The sequence below is a fragment of the Limanda limanda genome, chromosome 17, assembly GCF_963576545.1.
Source record: "Limanda limanda chromosome 17, fLimLim1.1, whole genome shotgun sequence".
Classification (NCBI taxonomy): domain Eukaryota; kingdom Metazoa; phylum Chordata; class Actinopteri; order Pleuronectiformes; family Pleuronectidae; genus Limanda; species Limanda limanda.
In genome coordinates this window covers 16166368-16178335 of record NC_083652.1, presented here as the reverse complement: position 1 = coordinate 16178335, position 11968 = coordinate 16166368, and the positions used below count along the sequence as shown (strand labels likewise).

Sequence of the window (11968 nt, the reverse complement as noted above, 5' to 3'; positions counted from 1 at the left end):
ATATCTCTTAATAATCACAATGATAAAAACAGAGTTAAATACCAAAACCTTTGAGCAAAAATCTGTCTTACGACTAAGAAAGAACCAATAAAAATAATACTACTACTAATAATTACATTTATTATGATAATTATCAATATCAACTTATTGTTGCCATATTCTTCAGCCCTACATCTGATTATTTTTCTGTGTTGTATCATCTGCCATGAAAACATTTCCCATGTGTGGGATTAAATACTGAAATTATAATAAGATGCCCGGCTGCCAGAGATAATATCAAAAAAATAGTTTTGCAGGAATGTTTTTACCAGATAACATTTAGATTTAACTTGTCTTCAATGCCAGTCTCCAGATTCTTATCTGCATTGCTTTTCTTTTGAAGTCAGTCGACTCGGATCCCTCTCTTGATGCAATGGTAACAGAAAAAGATCAGATGAGTATTTCAGGAAGCTGCTGAACCAAACCTTTGGATGCAGGATTTGACTTTTCAGCTGACAATGCTTCCAGACCTGATAACAGGACAGTGACAGGAAATCCCAACACTCTGCAACCTGGAGATTTCAAGCCACCGGAGCATCTGTGACGATAACTGCAGTGTGAGTTGGACTCGTTCAGCGAGGAGTTCACCTGCTAGTGGGACATCATCTGAACGATTGATCCATCTCAAAGTAAAGGATGGAGAACGACCAGTGTGTGACCCACAGGTGTGAGTGGGAGAGGAGGCCAGCTGCCTTCAGGGGCACAGCCCAGTGCAGGGAATCATGAATGAGCTCCAAGTTTTTAATGTCTTCCGCAAGCATGTTAATACAAACTCACTGCACCGACAACGATGACAAACACTTCATGGTTACAGATCTCGATGACATGAATTACATTAACATGTGTGTTGTGAGCTGTCAGTTTCCCTGTGCTTCATCCTGGAGGATAAACAGTGAAGCTGCTGCCACACAGTGGCTCATTAACCTCACCACATCCTGTCACCCACTCCTGCTGCTCTCCGCCCAAATCCCAACACACACATTGACACACACACACACGACACAGACTTCAAGAAAACAACACCACATACATTACAAAATATACTTTTTTATAGCTGTGTATATATATATATATTATATATATGATAACAAAGCACTTTGTTGTGGCACTTTGTGATCACCGTGACACTCAGACAAACGTGACACTGAGCAAGATGACAAGCAAACATTAAAAATGAACATTTACAAAGAATCGAGTCACACGATGAAGCGTATGAACATATACAGCTTCAGTAAAGCCCAGACAACAACATCCATAATTAAAGGAGACACGACGGTGTTTGGGAGTGCTGTGTGTGTGTCTCTGTGTGCTGAGTGCTGTGTGTGTGCACTGCATGCTGAGGAACCTCTATCTGAACACATGACAGTAATGAAAATCTTTTTCTTTTAATATGGAGCCTGGTGGGAGGATCCTCCAGCACGGTTCCATGTGCACGTCTGAGTCTCACTGGCCTTTAATAGGATGCACAGACAGAGACACTCAAGATGTTGGCTTTATTCTACCGAACAGCAGTACAGGTGTGAACAGACGGGATCAGTTTAGCTACAATCTGACTGTGAAGCCGAGGTCCACTCCTCAAACACACCAACATGGACAAAGGACGGGGGTGTAAGGCCAAAAAAGGGGGGATTCAGTTCACAGTCGGGTCAAACTGGGACGAAACAAACCGAGAGCTGTATGGCAAAAAATGCTATACCCACATCAACAGTCGTATTGATTGTTCATACAAAAAACAGCCGTTTATTAAGAGCACAATGATAATAATCTGTTTTTTCTGGTTGTCCCTGCAGATGAATATAGCATTTCAGATTTTAACTCCTGACTTGTAACTGTCACCACAAACATCACAGACATTTTTTTCTACACATGACATTAAAAACAGATTTGAATTTCACATTTCAGATAAGGGACGGCGGCCGATCCAGATTCCCCCCCCTCAGCTCAGAGCTCATTGAAGAAGTCGAGGTCGTCCGCTTCTCACGTTCGGAGCTGAGATTGGCGTTTTGTGTGCGAGCAGACATCTTTACCTCCTTCCCACTCCCCCCCTCTCTTCCTCTCTCAATCTCTCTCTCTCTCTCTTTCTGCCTGGTGATCAGCATCAGCTACACCCCGCTACAGCAGCCAGACTTCTTCTTCTGAGACTCGATGTAGTCGTGTATCTGGAACTTGGGTTCATTCGGCTGCTGGGTCGCTCTGTGCCTCAGCTCCCTGACAGAGAGGGAGAAGAGAGAGAGAGAGAGAGAGAGAGAGAGAGAGAGAGAGAGAGAGAGAGAGAGAGAGAGAGAGAGAGAGAGAGAGAGAGAGAGAGAGAGAGAGAGAGAGAGAGAGAGAGAGAGAGAGAGAGAGAGAGAGAGAGAGTAAGAGTAGGTTAGATACAGAGGTGGTGGATGTGTGGGATTTTGAGGACAGACTGGGCGAGTGAATAAAGAAAATGAGAAGGCAAGACAAATAAATCAAGCAACAGGGTGAGGGAGAGAAATGTCCCTCTCTGCTGAGATTTAATCAAAAAGCCTCTGGCATGATTCATTTCATCAAACTTGCACTTAAAATACCCGGCGCTCGAAGGCGGCAGATCGCCACATTATTTTTCCTGCACCGCTCTAAAGGAACACGCTGTGCAAATGTATCCAACCCAGTTCAGGTTTCCTGCTATTCAACGAGAAAGGTGTGTTCACAAGGAAGTCAGACAAAACAAGAAGTCACTCAGTTAATGTTTCGAGAGCCACATGCAGCCTGACACGTGCACAGTCCCATTATGTCGAGTCGACAGGAACAAACATCTAATTAGCTCAAGAACCATCAGGGGGCTTTGGATTCAGGAACATTAATATCCCACGTAAACGGAAAGAATAGAAATGCACAACGATGAGGAGAAGAGGAAAGAAAACTCTTGAAAACAGATCGAAAAATAAAAACTTCTCGTGACGCATGACCCAAGATAAAAGTCAAACTGGATTCATTTAACCTATTAATGATTTCTACTACTGGTTATTTATCTGGCTTAGAGGGTGTTAACTGTTATTAATTATTAATTCTTTCCAGCGTTCTTGTAAGACCTTGACTTTAAGCTCAAAATAATGACACATGATTGATTAACCAATCGTTTCTCATGAAATGAAAACCTTAAAGGCTTCATGCTTCGTTCCTCTTGTTCATTATGTTTAACCAGCTACACTATAATAAATAATTAATTGTAGACTGAGAAGCATTAGCATTTCTTTTCGATATATCTTTACCTATTATAGATACTTGGGGGGAGCAGAACAAGCTGTAACCAAATCTGTAAATAATCAAGTTCTTGGGGCAAACCACTGTTTATAAAGATGGACAACGTGTCTCTACTTCCTCAAACTATCCAGAAGAGAAGCCAAAATATCCCCAGCTGCAAAGTCCAGCCAATACAAGGCTTGACCAAAAGTGAGTCAGTGAAAAATTAAAAAGAAACTATTTAATGTGTTTACTTTTCCTTTAGCCACCAGGGGGCCATGGAGACATCTGGCTTCACTTTTGGGAAGCTGTCATGGCATCCATTTTATAAAGAGTCTATGTGGCAAACCTGTTAATGAGTATTTTCAGCAACATTCAGCAGCCACGCAGCAACATGAGAATTAATTTGGTGTCAAAGTCCAACATTCCCTCCCTATTTATTACCCCTGTTTTGTTCTCAACCAACTCCTACAGGTCAACTCTGCCTCTTCATTTGCTAATGCTCCACTATCGCCACCTCAGACTCTGTTGTTTGGATTCAGGTTGTGTACTTCATGACTTACTTTGCTATAGCGAGAAAGGACAGGTCCACATTGAGTCCCGTCTTCGCACTGGTCTCCATGAAGGGCACGCCGTATTCCTGAGATGAGAAAACAGCATTAGAAGAGGAATTGTCTGTCTCTGAAAATATAAACCACATGGAGCCGATCTAGTGAGCTTTACCTTGGCCAGCTTCTCTCCCTCCTCTGTCTTCACGACCCTCTCTGCAGCCATGTCTGACTGTAAGCCAGCAGCGGGGAGAGAAAGCAAGTCATAAAGGGCGAAAGGTGAAAGGTCACAGCCTCACCGTGCCATTAGCTACAGTGATGCACTCGAATGTCAGCCCGGCACGTCCCCCTTATCTGCCCCCCCCGCTGAGCCAGAGCTCCTTTGGACTGATGAGATGTCAGAAGCTCCACCTCCAGCGGAAGAGCAGCGCTCTCGCAGACTGATGCCACCAGTCCTGCTGCTCTCACAGCAAATTATCTGAGCTGCCGCTGTGTGACATCTCTGGCCCCGGAGCAGGGTGAGTCCTCTCTGAACCACCAGAGGGAGCTTTTAGATATATTGGCAATGACTGCTGGTTGCAATGAGACATGAAAACTCATCTGTTCGTCACCAGCAGCGTTGTGAAGAAAATGGTTTCATGCTAGAGAAGCTCGGAGCGAGTGCATTGTTATTTGTGTGGCACTGTCTTCCAATGTAGACATAATGATCACAGAACACTGGGTGACGGGTAAATTCTGCAAATGTACCCACGTTATTGTCGCTGTAGACAAATGTGCACATTTAAATCAACGAAGACACCCGAGCATGATTTAGACTGATTCGAGTTTGCATTCATGCATGTGCTGCAGAGTGGAAGCATTTTCTGTCTTTTGAGCCGTCTCATGTCTGTCTGAGTGTGATAAGAGTGTGTTTAAATCGTGCTAAGGGACCACTTATCCTTCTGATCCTTTCATGTAAAGCAAAAAAAAAGGAAGCTTCGCTCACCTTGTTGCCGAGCAACATGATGACCACATCCTTCTGGGCATACTCGTGTATTTCTGTGAGCCAAGCCTTCAAAAGTATCAGAGATGGAGAGAAACATGAGAGACGGAGAGAGAAGGAGGCGCATGACCTAAACACAACTGCTAAACCCAAAGTCTGCATTCTCCCCTTCCTGTTCTCTGTAATAATATCCCCATCATCCAATCAATCATGGGCGACTCAGTCACTCTCATCCTTGAACACTTTTATTGCTTCTCATCACCAAAAACTGGGAACTGTGCGAGCGAACGAGCGAGCGATATTATCGTGTCATTTCCAAAGAGGGCTGTGAGGAAACGTCTCAGGCCCTCGAAAGTACTTTGCATGTAAATAGACAGAGTGGAGCGTTAAGCTTGAGAGGGTTTAGAAGCAGGAAGTGAGAATGAAGACAGAGCCGAGAGAGAGAGAGAGAGAGAGGGAGAGAGAGAGAGAGAGAGAGAGAGAGAGAGAGAGAGAGAGAGAGAGAGAGAGAGAGAGAGAGAGAGAGAGAGAGAGAGAGAGAGAGAGAGAGAGAGAGAGAGAGAGAGAGAGAGAGAGAGAGAGGGAAAGGTAATATGAGACAGCCTTACCCTGGTATTGTCAAATGACGCCTTGCTGGTGATATCATAGAGCAGGAGCAGGGCTGGAGAAGGAGAGAGAGAGAGAGAGAGAGAGGAGCAGTTGCAAACGTTATTATTAAATTGCTGCACACTGTCTTATGTAACACACATGGACACCTACACACCATTTCTGTGCACACTAATAAAAATAATCACACATCTCAGCCAGGTTGCTGCCTTACCCACATCCTGAACTGCCCCGACCGCCACCCACACACACACACATGCAGGCACACACACAAATAACCAGGTATTGCAATATAAAAAGCACAGGTTACCCTGGGCGTCTCGGTAGTAGGCGTGCGTTACACTGCGGAACCTCTCTTGGCCGGCTGTGTCCCAGATCTGCATGAAAAACCACATGATGACACATCGGATAACGTGGGAAAACTGGACTTCACCTCAAACGCTGCACAGATAACGATTATTAGAGAGCATCTGAGATGCAGCCACAACATATTTACTCAGAATTTGTTTTTCTGTGGAGTGACATCTTGCTACTGATGATATAGAGCAAACTGTTAACTCCTGATATACATTAGCTTTTATCCTCTTGTTATGTGTGAACAGAAGCGACTGGAAATCTCCCCTGAGCTTTAGATCGATACATCAATCTGCTGGAACATTTTCGTTCCTTGGAAAACAAAGTTCAGAGGACTCACAGTTCCAGGTAGTTTGGTCGAAACATCTACAGACTCACGTTGGTAGAATCCTTTTTTGAATGAATCACAGTATTTCATCTCGGGCCAGATTTGAGGGAAGAGAAGGAAGTGTAGTAATGTAAATTGGGCACCGTCCACCCAGGGAAGAGGTTTGGAGGTTTTGTGGGTTTGCACCTTGCATTAACAGCATGTTGGACATTATCACGCCAAATAATAATCACAGACTTTGACTGGAGTCTTACTGAAAGCCTTAGAAACTCCCAGATGAGTTTAAGCTGCCACACAGAAGAGAGGGTTTTGTCACTTGTTGGGCTGAAACGGGTGAATCTGGTGCAAAGCTGCATGCTCTTACCTGGAGTTTGACTTTGAGGTTGTCCACATCCACCACTTTATTCTACAGAAACGAGAAGAGGAGGCCGTGAGGGACTGACAAATCACCATATGCATAACTGCTCAGGAATGAATGACGCACATCACAGACGAGTACAAAACGCTCTGAGACTCAGCGTGTGGCAGAAGAAACAAGATGACTAAAAGTGGCTTTGAACGCTGGCAGAGAATGTAATTTACAACACCCACGTAACAACAAGGTCCTGGGATTAGACTTAATTACACCACAGTGAGAAAGACGACTGGCAGCAGAACAACGGACGCCCCCGTTAATTTCCTTCAGGCCCGTAATGGTGCCCTCTGATTTCCTGTAAAGCTAAGATTGGCCTTAAATTGTTTAGAAATGCCAGATAAAAAAAGACTAAGCGTGGGGATTGTTTAACAGAAAAACATCCAGAAGGGAATTAAGAGTGAAGTGGAAAATAAAGGTTAAGATAACATGCAGTGTGTAACCATGCGGGCTCATTCATTCAGAAAGAGAATTACAGGTTCTTCCACACGCTCTTTCATGGGGAGTATCACAATCACAGCTGCATTTTCAACAAAACAACCTGAGGAGAGAAGCTAGAGAGGAAGGAAGTGCATCGATGACATGCAGCACTTCCTGGATCTCTTCATAACTTCACATCAGTGACAACAAGTCACCACAACCTTTCCTGTGAATAAGCAGCTACACACATACCACAAAAACACAGGGTGGACAAAAGAACCCTGCTACAGCCGCCACCTGCTGAATCCTTTGCCTTTGGCAGAATGGACATGGTTCAACCTCTGCATTAGTTGCCATGGGTTTCCATTTTTTTCCCCCGGTCCAATTATGACGTGAGAGGAGCCTGCATGCTGAGTAACGAGGAAGCGTGCCGAAAATAGAGCGGCCGTGTAGCAGGCTGCCACAACAAGCTCAGCCCATTGACTCCAATGCTTCTCTCTCAGATCCCTGCCATCACTACTGAGCAGCTTCAGCCCCCGGTCACACTCGGTGAGGTAAACAAAAGGTACACACACACAAACACACACACACACAAACACCGGGAGCCACTCTTCTTCTGAGCAAATACACATTTAATCCGGCACATCCCTCAAATGAATGCAAGTGTAAATCCATCACCTCCTCTTTTTAATGCATTTCATGAGCAGCCTCTAAGTGTACAGTACCTGTTGCTTGAATGGAGGGGGGGGGGGGGGGGGATGAAATGTCAAACATCCACTTAGCTGCCTTGTGTCTATGTCATCATCCTAAACTGACAAATGAGTTCAGCCGATGCAACAGAATGTCCTCTTCAAACCAATTGACCTGCTGTTATTGGAAGTGTTTTGACTTGATTGGATGGAAATGTTTCCCCACTGGAGGAAGATGTATTGTAATAAATTGTCTCCACATTGAGCAGCGGTGTTATGTGTGTGGGTGCATGAGGTGTGTGTGTGTGTGTGTGTGTGTAGGTAAGTGTGTGTCTGTCAGCTGTGTGACTCCTCCACGTTCAAGTCGAGCTGCAGCCAATCTTTCCAGGAGACCGGGACGTGGGCAGGAATTTGTCAAGACATTTATGAAGCTGTCCACACGAGCTCAAGCGGCCTGTGAACTCGACTGCTCGGTGGGAGGATTCGAACATTTGGTGCTATCGTCGCCCGGGTGATGAAGTGTTCAGCATGGACGGGAGGTGCTAATTGGTCTGATGTCACTCAAACAAGTGGACCCCTTGTTGCTTTGTAAACACCAGAAGGTTCAGTATACTTTCTCGTATGAGCGGAAAACAAGAATATGAAAATGCAAAAGTTGACAGTGGAATAGTGAATACTGTTATGAGTCATTCTGTGTGTTGGTGGGACTCTCTCACCCTAAAGTCTATTCCGACGGTGGCTATAAAGTTGCCTCCGAGAAATGCCCCATCTTTAAAGCGCACCAGGATGCACGTCTTCCCCACGGCCGAGTCTCCGAGCATCATCACCTACAGCAGAGCCGGCGCCAGAGAGAGGGACGACAGGTTACAGCCGGACAACATCAACAGGACTGACACAACTGTACACGATGGCACAATAGTAATCATGTTTCCTGAGAACAGGAGAAGAAGGAGATTGAAGCTGAAGGGGAAGTGTTGCAAAAATTATTTCGCAATTTAAGTAAAAAAAAAAAAGGAATATTTCACAACTTGATGAGTTGCAAAACATGTCACTTTGGTTAATGTGTGCGGCTTATTAACGCTGCTCCAGTACAGATGGTGTTGTGATTCACTGTCGACTGAGCTGACACCAACATGTGACACACCACCAGTTGACTGGAGACAGTAATTTTGCTCTTAACAATTATTTTTTCTCAGCTGAGCATCCTCCTCCAAAACTAATGGATTCAATTACAGCCCTCCACCCAAAGCAGTGTGTGGTTTAAAGCTTCACACGGTTCCTCTCACAGTGAAGCACAAGCAGCAGCAGCACACAATTAAAACTGGAATTGCAACTTCTCCCTTTTGTCTGTGTGCCTTTATGGAACAATCGAAGGTGTGTGTGTGTGTGTGTGTGTGTGTGTGTGTGTGTGTGTGTGTGTGTGTGTGTGTGTGTGTCTTTTTATTGATATCTCATGGGAGGATTTAACAAGGGAGCAACAAGTATCTACACCCTCAGCAAATATGTGCATCAGAGAGGGCGGACAAAGCAACAACCTTAGAGAGATCTTCTCATGAGACACGTTTCACATTAAACCTGCAGGTGGATGGAGCACAGCAGGGGGGGGTATGGGCGGGGGGGGCATGACTAATGACTAATTAGCTGATAGTTGTTGCTTTTTTTTTTTTTTTTACACTTAAGATTATCTGAGCGATCATGTGCACATTATCCAGATGTGAGGAATTATTCATGCAGCTGCTGCAGGTGCACCCACTAAACCCCCCCCATTAAATCCAAAATGCAAAAATCAACACACACACACACACACACACACACACACACACACACACACACACGCACTACAGCAAGAAGACGGGAAAATACAATATACACACCTTGAAGGCAATGTCATAATACTCGTTGACAGAGGCGCATCTCTCCAGGACATATTTGGACGTTCCGTTTTGTCTCTGCTTGTCCGTCAACGATGTCTTCCGCGTGGACATCGCAATCTGCACCCCCCCCACCCCCCAAGGAAAAAAAGAAAAAAGAAAAGTGTGCTGGGGGCTGCGAGGAGCCGAAGCACAGCTGTGTAGTTAGTCTCCAGAGATGTGTCCAAGAAAGACGCGCACGCCGGTGTGTGTGTGTGTGTGTGTGTGTGTGAGACGGGTGGTGGGGGGGTGGGGTGGGTTGGGGGGGTAGTCTCAGTCTCCGCCAGCCTCCAGCTCCGTCGCTGCTGGCATTTTTGCAAAACGAAAAAGGACGAGGAGAGAAACAAACACACCTCAACGTGGCACTGTCCTCCAAAATAAAATTTAAAATAAAAAAAAACCCAAAACAAGACGGAAGCGAAGATGGAAACTTGATCAACACTCAGAGGAAAAGCGTCTCTGATTGTTCAGCAGCAGCAAGAATCAGGAGCAGAGCTGGAGACACACAACCGGAAACATATCTGAGATCTGTGCAGATCCCGGCGCGTAGGCAGAGGAGACAGCTCCTGCTCCAGCATCACTTGTTATTCCCTAATGACTGACAACAACCTGTCAGTCACTGAGAGGAGGAGAGGAGGGGTGGAGGGGTGGGGTGGGGTGGGGGGGCTGACTCATCCGCCACAGGTGGTTGTGGTGGTGGATCCTCCTCCTCGGAGGGGTCAGAGCAAAGGTCAGCGAGTCACACAAGGCTCCATCGTGACCTGGTGCTTTAAAGAATGATCCATATTCATGTGCGTAAAGGAGTTGAGCATCCGCGTCTTTGTGCCGACCTGCCCCCCCCCCCTTCCCCCAAGCAGAGATTATAAAATTAGCTCCTTTGCTTTTAGTATTTAGTATTTTTCTGATTTCATGAAGCGAATCTTGTCAAGAACATATATAAGATCCTACAGGAATCAGCAAATCCTTCTATATTTAATCAGCATGTGCAACCTTTTCCAAAATGGTTTCAGACTCAAAGGATCTTTGTTCCTGCAGCGTTTGTCTCCCCCTAGTGTCTGAATCAGGAGGAGGAGCTGTCTCCTGTCTCCTGTCTCCTCTGTCCTCTGTCCTCTGTCCTCTGTCCTCTGTCCTCTGTCCTCTGTCCTCTGTCCTCTGTCCTCTGTCCTCTGTCCTCTGTCCTCTGTCCTCTGTCTCCTGTCTCCTCTGTCCTGTCTCCTGCCTCCTGTCTCCTGACTCCTGTCTCCTGTCTCCTGCCTCCTGTCTCCTGTCTCCTGTCTCCTGTCTCCTGTCTCCTGTCTCCTGTCTCCTGACTCCTGACTCCTGTCTCCTGTCTCCTGTCTCCTGTCTCCTGTCTCCTCTCTCCTCTCCCCTGTCTCCTCTCACCTCTCTCCTCTCTCTCCTCTGTCATCTCCCCTCGCACCTCTCTCCTGTCTCCACTCCCCTGTCTCCTCTTACCTCTTTTCTCTTTCCTCTTTCCTCTGTCCTCTTTCCTCTCTCCTCTTTCCTCTCTCCTCTTTCCTCTCTCCTCTTGCCTCTCTCCTCCCTCGCTCCTCCCTCGCTCCTCCCTCGCTCCTCCCTCGCTCCTCCCTCGCTCCTCTGTCCTCTGTCCTCTGTCCTCTGTCCTCTGTCCTCTGTCCTCTGTCCTCTGTCCTCTGTCCTCTGTCCTCTGTCCTCTGTCCTCTGTCCTCTCTCCGCTCTCCGCTCTCCGCTCTCCTCTCTCCTCTCTCCTCTCTCCTCTCTCCTCTCTCCTCTCTCCTCTCTCCTCTCTCCTCTCTCCTGTCTCCTGTCTCCTGTCTCCTGTCTCCTGTCTCCTGTCTCCTGTCTCCTCTTTCCTCTCTCCTCTCTCCTCTCCTCAGGGCCTGTAACCAACAAAAGGCCAGAACCAGGGACCAGCCATGTTATATAAGTAACGTGCAACCTCTAGTCCAGAACATATGACCTCATCAGTGTGTGACACAGGCGGCTGCAGGCCACATCTCACCCCCCCTCCCACCCCCCTCCCCCCATGCTGACACAAAACACAGCGATAAAACATTTATTTGTGCTGAACGCTTGACTGGTTGGATTTCGGGTCTCGTGGAAGTTGAGGAGACGGGAGATGAACAACAAGGTGAGTCAAGCTTCAGTCACTAACGCACACCAGGCAGACTCTTCACCCCCCCCACCCGCCCTGTGTATTCGCTGCTTCATTACTCATGGCGGAGGTGAAACATTTTTATTCCAACTCAGGATACAATTCCACCTTTGTGTGCGTTTGTGCTTCTTAACATTGATCATCCGTGTCGAGCTCTGTCACAGACGACGGCAGGTGCAGACTTTCCCAAAGTGGATGTTCAGGTGCTCTCGTGCAGCCTCCACTTTGGCTCCAGCGTTCTCCTGCAGGCGATCTGAACCTTGAATCACACTCCACCAAACCAACCCGAAGCTAATTCAAAATGGCAGAGCCGGTTTTACATACTTTCTCCTCCAGATT

General features: G+C 46.4%; 1 protein-coding gene across 1 annotated transcript; it reads right to left on the bottom strand.

Moving 5' to 3' along the window:
* Positions 1-1143: 1143 nt before the first annotated feature.
* On the bottom strand, positions 1144-9682 carry zgc:112183 (uncharacterized protein LOC550410 homolog). The gene is made up of 9 exons (XM_061090180.1): positions 9460-9682; positions 8302-8412; positions 6429-6470; positions 5693-5759; positions 5385-5437; positions 4780-4845; positions 3970-4026; positions 3810-3886; positions 1144-2247 (listed from the first exon to the last, which is right to left on the bottom strand). Exons 1-9 carry the CDS (start codon positions 9568-9570, stop codon positions 2142-2144), a joined length of 690 nt encoding a protein of 229 aa, XP_060946163.1. The 5' UTR covers positions 9571-9682; the 3' UTR covers positions 1144-2141.
* Between the last annotated feature and the right edge of the window lie 2286 nt (positions 9683-11968).